Source organism: Grammomys surdaster, unplaced genomic scaffold (assembly GCF_004785775.1).
Source record: "Grammomys surdaster isolate TR1022 unplaced genomic scaffold, NIH_TR_1.0 203, whole genome shotgun sequence".
Taxonomy (NCBI): domain Eukaryota; kingdom Metazoa; phylum Chordata; class Mammalia; order Rodentia; family Muridae; genus Grammomys; species Grammomys surdaster.
In genome coordinates, this window is record NW_021604648.1 from 1,256,175 (window position 1) to 1,271,137 (window position 14,963).

At 38.5% G+C, this 14,963-nt stretch overlaps 1 protein-coding gene across 1 annotated transcript in view; it reads right to left on the bottom strand.

Moving 5' to 3' along the window:
• Window positions 1-9,413: 9,413 nt before the first annotated feature.
• Pgm2l1 (phosphoglucomutase 2 like 1) overlaps window positions 9,414-14,963 on the bottom strand; it is a 47,027-nt gene continuing 41,477 nt past the window's right edge. Inside the window, exons 12-14 of the mRNA XM_028770686.1 lie at window positions 14,466-14,655; window positions 12,604-12,737; window positions 9,414-10,489 (exon numbers count right to left, since the gene is read on the bottom strand). Of these exons, the coding sequence (XP_028626519.1) occupies window positions 10,387-10,489; window positions 12,604-12,737; window positions 14,466-14,655 (427 nt within the window). The 3' untranslated portion in view covers window positions 9,414-10,386. The remainder of the gene's footprint in view (window positions 10,490-12,603; window positions 12,738-14,465; window positions 14,656-14,963) is intronic.

A 14,963-nucleotide genomic window follows, 5' to 3' on the forward strand; every position in this document is an offset into this window, starting at 1 on the left:
AAGGAAAGCATTTAGGACAGTCCCTCCACCTCTCTCTTCTTTAAAGAGTCATTTTCCCATCCTTCTGTTAAACCTTTTACGATACCTCCATTTTTTTTCTGACAATGAATCCATGGAGTATATATTAGTTAACTCTCTCATTTAGTGCAACAAAAATACCCAACAAAGCAATTTAGGAAGGGTTTGGCTTACAGTTTCAGGGGATACATACAGTTCATCATGGCCAGCCTCCCATACTTCTTCTGAGGCCGCCATCATCCACTGCTTGGCCTTAGCTTGCTTTCTTTTTATTTAGTCTAAGACCACTTAAAGCTAAGATTGGTCTTCCGGACTCATTTATCCTAATCTAGATAATCCCTTACAGATCTATGAGCTTTGTTTCCATGGTGACTCTAACCATCACTGGGCTGGAGAGATGGCTCAGCCATCAAGAGTACTTGTAGCTCTTGCAGAGGACCTGGGTTTGAGTTCCAGCACCCACATGGCAGCTCACAACCAACGTGTAAGCCCAGTTCCAGAGGATCTGATGCCCTTTTCTGGCCTCTGTGGGTACCAGGCACTCTTGTAGTATACACACATGCATGCAAACAAAGTATTCATACATACACACAAAATGGAAAAAATAAATCTAAAAAGTTGAAAATTAAGCATTATGAAATACGTATTGCACTTTGCAGTTGAGATAAAAGGGCTCAGCTGCAAGGAAACAAAGCCTGAGGATGGGCAGAGTCTACCAGGCTTACTTCCATGTTCTTTCCATTGCATCATTTATATTTTACTATGTGTGTACGGGTGTTCTGCCTGATCGCCTGTCTGTCTACCACATAAGTACCTGGTGCCTTTGGAGGCCAGAAGAGGGCATAGATCCCCTGGAAGTGGAGTTAGATTGTAATTTGCTATGTGTGTGGGAACTGATCCTGGATCTTCTGAAAGAGCAGCTAGTGCTGTAACTCTGGGACCAGAAATTTTATTATTTTAATGTGTATGGGTATTTTTGCCTGCAATATATGTCTATGCACTACACGAAACTCAGTGCCTATAGAGGTCAGAAGAGGCTTTAGATCCCCTGGAACTGGACTTACAGGTGATTGTGAGCTGCCATGTGGATGCTGGGAGTTAAATGTAGGTCAGCTGCAAGAGTGGCCAGTGCTCTCAATTGCTGAACCACCTCTCCAGCCCATTTCTTTAGGTTGTTCATGCTCAGTTCTGGGGTAGCCTCTCTTTTATATCCAAGGAGCCTTTCTGGGAACTGACTTCTACTCACTTCTCTTTTCTCTATATTAAAAGAGGAAACACTAATCTCTATCCCGGCTCCCAGAGGCCAATATGGAGGAAAGTCAGTTGAGAAAGCTCTTAGGATGATTCCAAGTTGAAGAACTGCTACAGGAGGAAGTGACCACTGTCAGGATTAACTCAGTCTTTTGGGTTTGCTGGTGGCTCAGATGTCCATCTCTAGAACTTGAACAGCCATTTTATTAAAACATAACACCTTAAGTTACATTACCTTTCAAAGTAGACAGGGTCTTTCCAAAACGATATTCTCACACTGACCCCTAGTGGGATTTAGAAGCCAATACACATCCATCATCCTTGGTAAGCATTTGTTATTGGCTTAGCAAAACTCATTTAGTGCAGTTAAGACTTCCAAGTCCATGAGTTCTACATCTGCAGCTTTAACAGTATTGGAAACATTAAGAAAATGGTGAATATATTGAATGCTTAAATATGTCTTTGTTTGTTTTGTTTTGGACACAGGGCCTCACTTTACAGCCCAGAGTGCCCTGAACTCATAGCAATCCTCCCACTTCATCTTCCTAAATGATGGTCTACAGGGCTAGTTCCAGAGGCTACACAGAGAACCCCATCTCAAAAACAAACAAAACAAAACAAAACCAGAAACACCAGAATGTCAGTTGTCAGATGAATGCCCCTGGCTGTGTATAACAACTTCTTAATCATACAAGGAGTCAGGCAGGCAGTGGTGGTGCACTCCTTTAATTCCAGCACTCAGGAGGCAGAGGCAGGGTGAATCTCTTGAGTTCGAGGCCAGCCTGGTCTGCAAGGCTAGTTCCAGAGGCTACACAGAGAAACTCTGTGTCAAAAGAAAAGAGAAAAAGAGAAAAAGGAAAAAAGAAAAAAAGAGAAAAAGAAAAAGAAAAGGAAAGAAAAGAAAGACAGGAAAAGATTAGCCAACAAACACCGGAGGACTTCAGAAAACTTGCCTGTTTGCAAAAGGAATTCAGAGTAGCCATGGAGGCAGGATTTACTAGGTTAAAAAAAAAACAAAAATTGGGCTGAAGAGATGGCTGAGGTTGAATGCTTGCAATGTGAGCATAAGGATTGAAATGAATTCACAGCACACATGTAAAAAACTGCCATGAATGCCTGTACTGTAGTCCTGGAGTGGGGGGACAGTCGGACCACTGGGGCTTATTGGGCTCTAGTGTAGTGAGAAGAGGGTGTTACAAAACCACAAGCTCTAGATTCAGTGAGACACTATCTCAAGAGAATAAGGTAGAGCGATAGAGGATACCCAGTCACTTCCTTTGACAAATGTGCATACACACACACACACACACACACACACACACACACACACGATCACACGAACACACAAGACAAACAGAAATGCCAAAATTCATTGTAGAAGGAAGGGGGCAGACTCTCCCAGCTTCAGCAGTTTTCCATCTTTGTCTGGCACCATTTTATTCTTAGTCTACCAGCACATTTCTCTGTTATGTTATAATGTGTTCTTGTCTTAAATATGTGCTACAGATTTACAACTTCTTATTCGCTGCCCTTCTCTCTGTCTCTGTTTCTGTCTGTCTGTCTGTCTGTCTGTCTCTCTCTCTCTCTCTCTCTCACACACACACACACAAACACACACACACACACACACACACACACACACACACACACACACACACACACAGTTTAAAGAGATCTGAGCATCAGTCCCAGTCGCCTCTGTGATCTCTGAGCACTCACTTGTCTTGGTGTTTTTCTACAGTGGGACTTTTACATTGAAGTAGAGAGGAATGCCCCATCTGGCTGGAGGCCTGAGACTCATTGAATAACATTTTGAGTAGCCATTCTCAGGTACTTGGTGGAGTGTATTACTTTTCCTGCTGTAATAAAGTATCTCACAAAAGCAATTTGAGGAAGGTTTTATGCTGGCTTACAGTTCAAGGACATATATTACATTACGGTGGGGAAGCCATGGTGGCAGTCAGGATAGACTGAAGTGGCCTGCCTCAGTGAACTTTTCCTTCAGCAATGCCCTACCTCATAGGGATCTATAACCTCAGCCAGAGCCACTAGCTGAGGACCAAGTGTTTATACACACGAGTCTGTGAGGGATACTTCATATTCAAACCACAACAGGGAGGAGGCTGCAGGGTAAGGAGACGGCTTGGATCTACCACTGTGTACTCAGTATGTCCCTGAACTGCCCAAAGCCCTCCCTAACTATGGACAGAAATGTTCGAAGTGGATTTGGGACCCTACCCCCAAACACATTCTAAGGTTTTTGTCCACTAGTAGGAGGCATTCATATTTGGGAAGAGTGGACAACTGGAAAGTCTCCTCCACCCAGTTGAACCTCACCTGCTCTCATCTCCTCCCCACTGAAATCAGTCTCTCTGAACCCCAGTTTCCCTTGTAGCTTCAGGTTATTACTTTTAATATGAATTCTCAACCCCTGGGACTTCTAGATGAGCCAATCAAGAAATAATTCACAGAATGCTGAGGCAGAATACAAGTTAAGGTTGCAAGCAAACTCTAGGGTAAGTTATGCCATATTTTAAGAAGCTCAGTTTGGACAGCAAACTTCATGAACTATAACGTGTCTGAGACAATAAAAAGTGCATAGACACTCACGCCTATGAAGACACCTGTTTATTACTGAGAACATTTCATTTGGTTAAAACCACAGAAATCCACACACAAATACATAAAGTGCAAATTCTCACAGGCTAACAATATACCCTGTTATTTTTACAGGGAAAGATGAGATATTGACAGAAACTGTTATAACAAGGGCACAATTCTGAGCTACTATTAGAAAAGCATTACATTCTTAATTCTGTGTTTTATCTGTCATATTCAATAATGTACACCAAGAGCTTATAGTAGTCTATAACATGGTCTCATCATGTTCAGATACAGACTCCCTCCCTCCCCATGCCTGAGTGACTCCAATAACACACATGATGAATCCTAATATTGGACAAAATGGGTTAATAAGCACTATTGTATCAGATGTGACTCACTTGAAAGGTGGAGCTATTGGGTTCAAAATGGCATCCAGACCAGTGACATTAAACTCACATAAGATACGTTCTTAGCCTTCCTGGCCAAAACCTTGTTCTGGGAGCAAAATAATATATACATGCATATGTATATATATTATATATTATATATACTTTTCATGTTGAAAGATGCTTTGTACTCTTCAAAGAAACTGAGTGTGCTGCATACATAGGTCTATGTCAACTTGACACAAAAGCTAGTCCTTTTAGATGAGGAAACCTCAGCTGGGGAAATGCCCCCATCAGATTGGCTTGTGGGGCATTTTCTTGATGATTCATGTGGGAGGGCCCATTTCACTGTGTGTAGTGCCACCCCTGGGCTGGTGGTCCTGGGTGTTATCAACAAGCAGGCAAACTGTGAAGCAGCACCCCTCCATGGCCAGCCTCTGCTTCAGTTCCAGCCTCTAGGTTCTTGACCTGAGTTCCTGCCCTGACTTCCCTCAGTGATGGACTAGAAGCTATAAGATGAAATAAACCCCTTTCTTCCCAAGCTGCTTTTGGTCATGGTGTTTATCACAGCAACAGAATCCCTAAGACAATGAGTATTTAAAGGTGTGCATGCTTAGTAAACATTGCTTACTGGATATTTCAGTAATACTATCTTTAAAACTGAGTTGGAAAGTTACTGTTTTATTATCTTTTGAGCTTTTCCCTTTACTATTATCACCACCAGTTAAATATTGCATAACAGGAGATACTGAAGTAAGCAAAAGAGATATTAAAAATAGACCATGATCTCTGTTCTCAGGCAGCTGACAGGTGGGTTAAGGAGTGTCAGTGAATTAAACAAAATACATTGCCTTATATATCAGACAATATTATAAGGTTCAAGGGTAACATACATTGCAGGCCAATTAATCTGGCATTAATACTTTGGTAGTATAGGTTAGAAAGGCAGAGAATACCCTAGAATGTGTATTTATTATAAGATCATTGTGCGTTCTTCCAGGAAAAAGCAGCAATTGCAGGTGGGGGGGGGGTCTGGGAATTGAAGAGTTACATGATAAACTTGTGTTCCTTTCTGATATTTTCCTCTTTTAAAATTTTTATTTCCTAATGGTGCTGGGGATGTTGGCGTGTCAGGTAAGCACTCTATCTCTCAGCTACATCCCCAACCCCGTGGTTCTCTCCTAATGATTGAAGTTCATCTTTACAGTTTAGAGAATTGAGAATTCGCTTGTGACTTAGAGGCTCCCATGGGCTCTCACGCCAGTGCACAGCTTCTTTGGGCTTTGCTCTCAAGGACCCGTTACCCATCCTTTTCACACTCTTCTACTTTAGAGTTCTGTGGATGGGAAATTCAGAGAGCAAACTCTGGTCACTTTGTCCTTGTCTTGGCCTCTTAATTGAATGTATAGGTTCTCTTTTTTTTTGAATAGTTAAAAATAATAACTAACACTGATTTTGTTTCTGACTGGCAGTAAACCAATGCTTTGTGAAGAGGCAGACAATACACCATTCTCTTCTATTTTAAGCTTGCTTTATCTATCTATCTATCTATCTATCTATCTATCTATCTATCCATCCATCCATCCATCTATCTATCTATCTATCTATCTATCTATCGTTCTAGATCTCTCCATATAGCCTAAGCTGACCTTGAACTAGCAGCAATTCTCCTGCCTTAGTCTCTCCAGGGCTGAGATTATACATATAAGTTACCACAACCAGATCTCTTCAACTTCTTTCAGCTTATGGTAAAATTCTTCGAGGGGCAATGTGAAAAATATTTCCTCAAATTTTTGTACTCTTACTGCCCATAGCACAGAGAATTCCCAATAAGATCTGTGATGATAGCACAGATCAACCCCAATGATCAGCTTATTACTTTGGTTGGTATATCTGTTTCCTCATCAGTTTCTAGAACAAATTTAGAAAAAAATTCATTGTAAAAGCCCACAGTGTCACCATCTAGTAGTGTCCAGCAACCAGAAACGGGCTTTGAAAGACACTCAAGTTACTTCATACAGTACATCTCAAATATTCTGACAACAATGAAAATGACAGTCTATAAATAAACAATTCACAACTAAGTTTAAAGCCATCTGAATGAACAGTTAAGACTCTTCTCAGTGAGGTAACAGGGTAGTAGCATTTCACAGTAACAGAAGGTAGAAGGATGCCCAGGAAAGAGGGAGGTAGAGCAAGGAAAGTGAGAAATCAAATGTGTCCAAGTGGAAATTGTATTTTTCAAGCTTTACGAATATCAGTGGAAAGTCTGAAAACAGCAGCAGAAGCAGCATTGCTGACTTCACAGGAGACTCCCACTTACATCTCTGTTGTATCAATTCCATAAGCATCTTGATGAAGAAATGGTGGGGAGTGGGTCTATTTGCTACATGCAGACATCACAAAGTATCCAATCTCTTGGACTCTCTCTTAAGTTACTATATCCAAATGATACTTCATATTTGGAATAAATCTTAAATATCTTATAAAGCTGCCCATTCTCCCAGATGAACACAATTGTATTCAAGTCTCATACAGCTTGCAAATTAAAGAGAACACCCATCACTGCACCCATGCATCTCCCATTCAAAATATATACAAGTTATTGGTGAGCTAAACTCTAGATATGGGGTGAAATGAAAAAGTTACTGATAGTGCTCTATACATAAGTCTTGTTCCAACCTGATTCTTAAAAATGTGTTTGAAGGAATCTTTAAACTGCCATTAATATTTCAAATATTAGTCCATCAAAAATAAGGTTTCAAATAGGTTTTATGATCACTTCTACCCAAGAAATTCTACCCTCTTAAACATTTTACATTGTCCGTTCATTTCTGACCATTACATACATGTACAGAATGAATTATGATCATAGTAACCCCATGATCCTTCTCTTAACCCTCTCCTACCCATTTGACTCACTTTTCAACTAGCTCCCTTCTGTCTCCTTTTCATGTTCTTACAATAGGTATTGTTTAGTTTTTTTTTTTAAACAACCTTATTCCCTGTGGTATCTTCACTAGAGATAATCAGGGTACCATTAGTGCTTCTTACTTTGATACATTTCGCAAAAATCCCAATGAATAATTTATGATTTGGTAGATGAACTCAATAGCTCTTTGTTTCACAGTCTAACAACCTTAATTCCTTGAACTCTTTCTTGGAGGTTATACTTTCCAATCTTGGTTTTATTTCTTTTAATTTTGTTTTTTATCTTCTCTCGTTCTCACATGATTCTGAAACAACATCCCACTGGGAACTGAACCCACAATTCATTTGATCCTCATCTCCTAGAACTGAGGTTCTTCTTTCTAGTGATCACTACTGAAGGAAAACAATACAGGCCTGCTGTCTGTGCATCCTAACACACACAAGTGAACAGCCTCGCACGCAGTTTACCCCCATGACAGCTTATGTTTGTACTTCTCAAGCACTGCTTAGACCACCATTACTGGCCTTTATATATACTGTTTGTTGGTCTATTGTTGGTTATTTCCACTTTATGATTTGGCTTTGCACCATCAATAATATCATTTCTCTCTCTCTCTTTTTTTGTATTGTCAGGGATCAAATGTAAGCTTTGCTTTATCTGCATGCTAGGTAAGTGCTTTACCACTGGGCTATGTTCCAGCCTAATTCTTTTTCCTCAGAACTCCAGAAAATACTCGTTTTGATTTATTTGCTCAAAGAGAATATACTCCCATACTATTGCTGAAAAAAGGGGAAGAGATAAACAATGTAGTTATCACCCCAAGGCTGAGACTCACAGGCTGTCATTCCTATCTTGAGCTGTTGTTAAATTTATCCTGTTAGGCACCTGTGCACCCATTGTGTCAAGTTCATGTTAAACGTGCTCAGACAGACTCAAGAATGTAGACAAAAATCAAACAGTCTCCTCAACTTACACACTCTGGAAACCTGTATACATAGTTGGAACTTAGCTTTTCAAGGTAAGAGCTCAAATGTCAGTAACTTCACTTCAATATGACTTATTTCTTGTATATGCTAAAGCACTGATACAACAATATTCTCTTCATAAGTGAATGGCAATCATGATGTGGCTTTCTTGCTATAAATAGGCTGTCACATCACTTTAGTTTCATTTTGTCCTTGGGCCACTGGGACACAGACACTAAAACTGAATATGTATGTTTTTCCATGTATAGCTTTGATTATACCACTTTGTAGAATACATGCTATTTCCTAAACTACAATTTACACTCCTAAAAGCCAATAAAATGTTTTAAACATTTTAAAAATAAAACAAAAAATTCTATACACTACTTCTTTAGCACTACTTCTTTAGCACTTCTTTAAAATAAATTCATACAGAAAAATGGCACTGAACATTAACTAGCTATCATCTATGTCATGTAGGACCCAGCTCTAAGACAGTAAGGAAGGAACACGGAGCAATAGTGGCAACATAATGTCAAACCTATGCTTGGAGTATATAAGCTCAACCAAAATCATCCTCAAGCTGCAACAAACCAAACGATGGCTTAATTAACATTCTAATCAGCTTATGCTTATACTATTTATTTTTAGGAAAACAAATCATCTAACGTCAGTGCTGTCACCTACAGGCAACTTTTCTTAAATGATTACACCTGAAGGCCTTGCTATTGTTATCATAACTATAATATGTATATTCTATAAACTATATAGGGAAATACAGAATTTGGGACGCTTGGACAATAATATTTTTCTATTAGGGGTTTTCAGAAGGCTAGAGAGTCAACCACAAATGACTTTCCTAAAAACTGTTTTACATTGAAAAAAGTGAAAAGTATTTATATGATCAGAAATTCCAAAGCCAGCAACATACTAAAATAAATTGACCTTAGTTTTAAACATCAGTTTCAGTATTTCATAATACCTAAAATTTCCCATCCAAGCACCATGCTTAGCCTTGTTTAGCTTCTGAGATAAAATGAGATTGGCTATGAATCAAGGTGGTATGGCTGTAGAAAATACTTATTACTTGATGTTTCATTTCTTATTAAAATTAGCATTACCTTATCAGATAAAATAAATTTGGCTATAAAAATGTAATTCAAAAAGACTGCCAAATAAATGCCATACTGATTCCACAGGACAGTTTTCACTTATAGGTTATGATAACTGAATCCTAGCATGAAGACTCAACTACAGTTACATTAAGCCAAATTTTATTAAGACTTTTTTCTACAACCATCTTTAGAATCAACAAATCTGTTTCCTATAGAGGAAGCACCTATATAGTTTGGAAGATTTCCCTTAACTATCTGAAAATGGACTGACGGAATCATATTCAATGCAGGAACATTGTTTCAGTACACACTAGACCCTGAGAATGCACTGAGGAATTTGACAAGAATAAAGCTATGAGGAGTGCTGCCACTACTGTTTCATGTTCAGTAAACATCAGTCTTAAATACATACAGTAAATGTACACCACACCAAGGGCACCTGAATCAGAGGTGCAGAACCACAGACTGTAACATCTGTCCTAAATCAGAAAACCTAAATAAACTATCAACATGTTTTCTTTTCTTTCTTTTTTTCTTTTTTGGAGACAGAGAATTACTGTGCAGTCCAGGCTGGCCATAAAGTCCTCCTGCCTCAGCCTCCTACGGTCTGTAATGACAGGAATATGCCACCAAGCTGGGTTTCTAGTTTGAAAAACAGTATCTACAACATAAGAACTTTCCAACCCTGGGCAGGAACAGTGCTCCCAGCCACACACACACCTTTAAGAAATAATTTCCTTAACTAATCCTATAGTTATATAATGTTTGACTTCTTTTAAACCATGCCATACACAATTACAAGCTACGTAACTAAGCTTAACCACAGTTCAATAAGAAAACTCACTTTTGTATTTTTGTGATACAGGAGAAACAGCGTGCCACTGGAACACTTCCATTGTAATAACTGTCATTTAAGACTACGAAAATATCTGACTTATATCCAAACATTTTCATTTCAAATGTATATAATCTACTTAGCCAGCTGAACACAGGAAAGAAAAGGGGAACGATAACTTGGCAGATGAGAGAATTCTAACACAAGGTTCACTGAGTGGAGTTCTTGGAGGTTTCATTCCATATGTCAGTGCAAAGTCATAACAACGTACTGATGTGCCCTACACAGAACGCCAGATCAGTGCATTCTTACTGGGCTCAAGAAAATTCTCTATCAGAGCGTCAATGAGTTTCTTCAATTCTTCTTCCAGTAAGGTAGTGTCACTGAGGGGAAAAGACAAAGAAATTTAAAATTCTTATTTTCATAGCCTTAACATTTATTTAAATCATTTCCACTTTTAAGGAAGGCACATCTCTGATAGGACAACTAAATAATTGTCAAGCAAAATAGAAATTCATCCAGCTGAAATAAAACAAAAGAAGACTCTTTAAAAATTCATATACAAAACAACAATCACAAGCTAAAATTGAACTGCATTACTAGGTGTCTTCTGGCCCATGATAAAGTATGAGTTCATAATGGCCAATGAACTTTCCTAGGTTAATCAATTTAATAGCCCAGAACAACAATAGCAGGTATTATTTAAAAATGAGATACTGAAGGAGATTCAGTATAGAAGATATGGAACAATACTACATATCTTTCAGGTATCAGAAAGCAGCCCTGGCACTCACTGGGAAGGCAGAGGCAGGTGATCTCTGTGAATTTGAGTCCAGCCTGGTCTATATAGAGTTCCAGGCCAGCCAGGGCTATATAGTGAGAGCTTTTGTCTTAAAGAAGAAGAAAAAAAAAAGGGCTGGAGAGATGGCTCAGTGGTTAAGGGCACTGACTGCTATTCCAAAGGTCCTGAGTTCAATTCCCAGAAATCACATGTTGGCTCACAACCATCTGTAATGGGATCTGTTGCCTTCTTCTGGCGTGTCTGAAGACAGCTAAAGTGTACTCATATGCATAAAATAAATAAATCTATAAAAAAGAAAGATACTCTTTTTTAAAAAAGAATAAGGTGTTTATTAAAAAAATAACTATACATTTTCAAGTATTCCCTATGAATCATCACTGAAACACTGCTACAGGCCAGACATTTCTAGAGAAGCTTCTAGTACCCACTTACATGGTTATTTTACAAGCCAGATAACAAATTCATTTTTATTACTTTAATAATTCCAGATTTTGACCTAAAGTTATTTGGGTAATTTTAAATTCTGTTCCAAACATAAAGAGGTCCTTTTCCTCTCTAGTAGAAATACAATTTTAGTACATGGGTACAGGGAAATACAAACTAAAACACACTAGTTGTGTTCTGAAGACAATTAAAGAAATCATCCCCAAAATTCACTGGTCAATGAATGACATAATCAAAAGAAATACTTTTAAATAACTTTTGGTATTTTTATTAAAAAGATCAACAAATCTGTGACAAACTGAACCCATAGTTTTAGAAAATGAACTGGTAGATTATGTAAAACCATGGCAGATAGAAAAAAACAAGATTTAACATATCATTTCTTTATACTAAATCTCAGTCTTCCCAAGAAAGAAATTCACTACAATTTTGAAATTCAATTCCCAGTGATATAGCTTCTTTGGGAAAGAATCTGGCAGTTTCTCAAAGGGTAAAACATAGTTATCTTAGGGCCCAGCAATTCTATTTCTACATATATATCAAAAAAAAATGGAAGTACACGCCATACAAACTCAATCACAACTGCTCATAATTGTACAATTCTTGATAGTGTAAGAAGTAACAGTCTACATGTCCACTGACAAGTGGATTTAAAATCACGGTACAAGTCATACAGTGAATATTTGGGGAACAAGAATGATTTTAGCCACTAAGGACCACATAATGTATTTCATTTATATATAAAATGTCCTGTTATGGGTTGAATCTGAAATGTTCCTTACAGACTCAGGTGTCATATATGCTGTCTTCAGATACTGGTGCTATCTGGGGTAGAATGTACCTGAAGGAAATAGGTCCCTGGGGCTATGCTTTTGAAAGTTTTACCTGATCTCTTCTTCCTCCACATGTGGCATTATGTTCATCTTTGTCTTGAGTCCAGACAACTGTGAACCAAAACCTCAAAAAGCATGACCCCAAATAAATCCTCCCTTCCTTCTTTTAAAGTGCTGAAAACATGAAGAAAAACCAGCATAAGCAGATCTACAGGAAAGGATGGTGGATCAGTGACTGCTTAGGGCTGGAAAGGACTTTAAAAGAACTCTCTTTGGAGTTATAAAAATGTTCTAAAGTTGATTGTAGTGATGGTTACACAGCTCTAGATATATTAAAAACCATGACTTTTACACTGATAAGTTGTATCTCAATAAAGCTTCTACATATCTCTATATATGCAAAAGGATCAATTCTCACCTCTGGCCAGGTGACGCACACATCTCTGCATAATACTTTATCTTCGGTTCTGTCCCACTCGTTCGAAGAGTAGCAACACAGCCATTTTGAAAAGTAAATGTAATCATTTGGCTGTTTTTACTCACAGGCAGTACCTATGCAAAATGCAACAGTTTACACCTATAGCTTCATTTTCAAGAACTATAAAATACATTATACTTACATGAAGTAGCTAAGGTGTCTAAGTCATAGAAACAAAGAAGACTGGTGGTTGCCAAGAGCTCGGAGATGGGTGTGTAAAGTTGTCTAATGAGTACAGAATTTCAATTTATCAAGGGTAAGTTCTAGAAGTCTGTTGTATAATAATATAAGCATACTGTATGTTTTGAAATTTAAGATGAAAAAAGAGGACATAAATTCCTGAGGGAGATGGGTTGGTGGATCCCAGAGGGAGTTGGAAGGAGGGAGTGGGGGTGGATAAATCAAAATACATTGTACACATGTATGGAATTTCCAAAGAATACAAAAATTATTTAAAATGGGTAAGATGTAAGCATGGATTAAATACATTATTAGAATACTGAAACAACATATGAGCCATTACATATGAAAACTTAAGCTAACGGTTATTATCATAATTACAATAAAGTGAATATAAGAACTTATCATGTCAGTATCTATTGAGCATCTACCACAGAGGTAGGAGCTTGGAGAGGCATCGAGGAAATGGACCTGCCACGTGCAATGCAGCAGTGACATAAGTAGATATCACCCAAAGAAGGTTACATAATGACTCATTACGTAAAAACTGATTATGGAATTCCTAAGGAAGATGGGACATTTGCCTTAAGTCTTAAGCCTCAAGCATTTTAGGTAAGGGTCCTGTCAACATCAGCTCTTGCCTTATTAAACCTTAAGTAATGGTGAGGTATAAGCCTACAGCAGAAAGGAGAAAAGGCAAACTGGGGCAAACAAGTTGACCCAAAAACACAGAAAAACCTTAAGGCATGTGTATTTAAGAAGTCATCAGTTCCTCTATTTGTCTAGAGGTATGGAGAGTCGGGTTGAAGCATGCTACCATTAGAAAGCAGCAGGGCTCTGAAATCAGCCCTTAGACCTCATCCTACATCACTCATCACCACTGCACATTCCCTCTCTCACTTCCTCTCTTCCTTGTCCTCGTCTCCACGCCCACTTTCCCTCTGCACCAGCAGCACAGATGGTTATTTGGAGAGTGGTAAGTATCAAGTCAAAGAGACCAGTTAGTGCACTTGAAAACACTCTAGCACAAAACAACAGGTCCTACCATCAAGACACTAGAGGCCACTCTTTTACTATACCATGAATTATGACACTGTTCAAAAGAAGTTTTTTTTTATTGCTGTTGTTGTTGGTTTTGTTTGTTTTTTAAAGAGGTGTTTGCCAGGGGCTTCAACTTCTAGCTGAACACACAGAATGCTGGGAAGGTAGTACACCTGGAGAGTGCTTAGAACAGCTGTTCTTTATCTGTGGGTTTTGAACCTTTCAGAGTTCACATATCAAATATTTACACTGTGATTCATAACAGCAGCAAAATTATAGTTACAAAGTAGCAACAAAATAATTTTATGGTGTGTGTGGGGGGTCACCACATGAGGCTGTATTAAAGGGTTGCAGCATCAGGAAGGCTGAGAACTAGTAGCTCAGAAGGTTTTTCCCAGGCCTCCATTTGTAGACCCTTGCCTGTATGTCTCTTCCATCTGGCTGCTTGTAAACTAACCATTGCAAACTAGTAAACATGATGGTTTGCATCTTACGTGAAACTTACTGGAGCTTTAGATTATTTTTGGTGTCTTGAGTCATTAAAATTTCTTCATTGTTTGTAAAAAAGATAAGGTACTTACTGATTTCTTATTTGGCTGGCTGCTATCATATCCAGTGGTTATGTCCCGTACATGCAAAATAGCAAATGCCCCACAAAACTTTGGATATTCCTTTGGAGACTCAAAATTGCGAATCCTTTCAAATATGGTTTTGATGGTAGGTGGATCATAACACAAGAAATATGAAGTTTTTGACAAGTGATAACCATATCTGCACAAAGATTTAAAGCTAAAGTCAGATTCTAGGTAACTTTTGGGACACGTGCATATTAAAGATAAGCCAACATAATATTTTATAGAAAGTGATACTGAAAATATTAATAGTAAAAAAATATAGTCAGGAAGTGATGGCACATGCTTTAACTCCAGCACTCAGGAGGTAGATGCAGGCAGATCTCCATGAGTTAGAGTCCAGTCTGGTCTACAGAGTGAGTTCTAGGACGCCCAGGGCTGCATAGAGAAACCCTGTATTAGGAAGGAAGGAAGGAAGGAAGGAAGGAAGGAAGGAAGGAAGGAAGG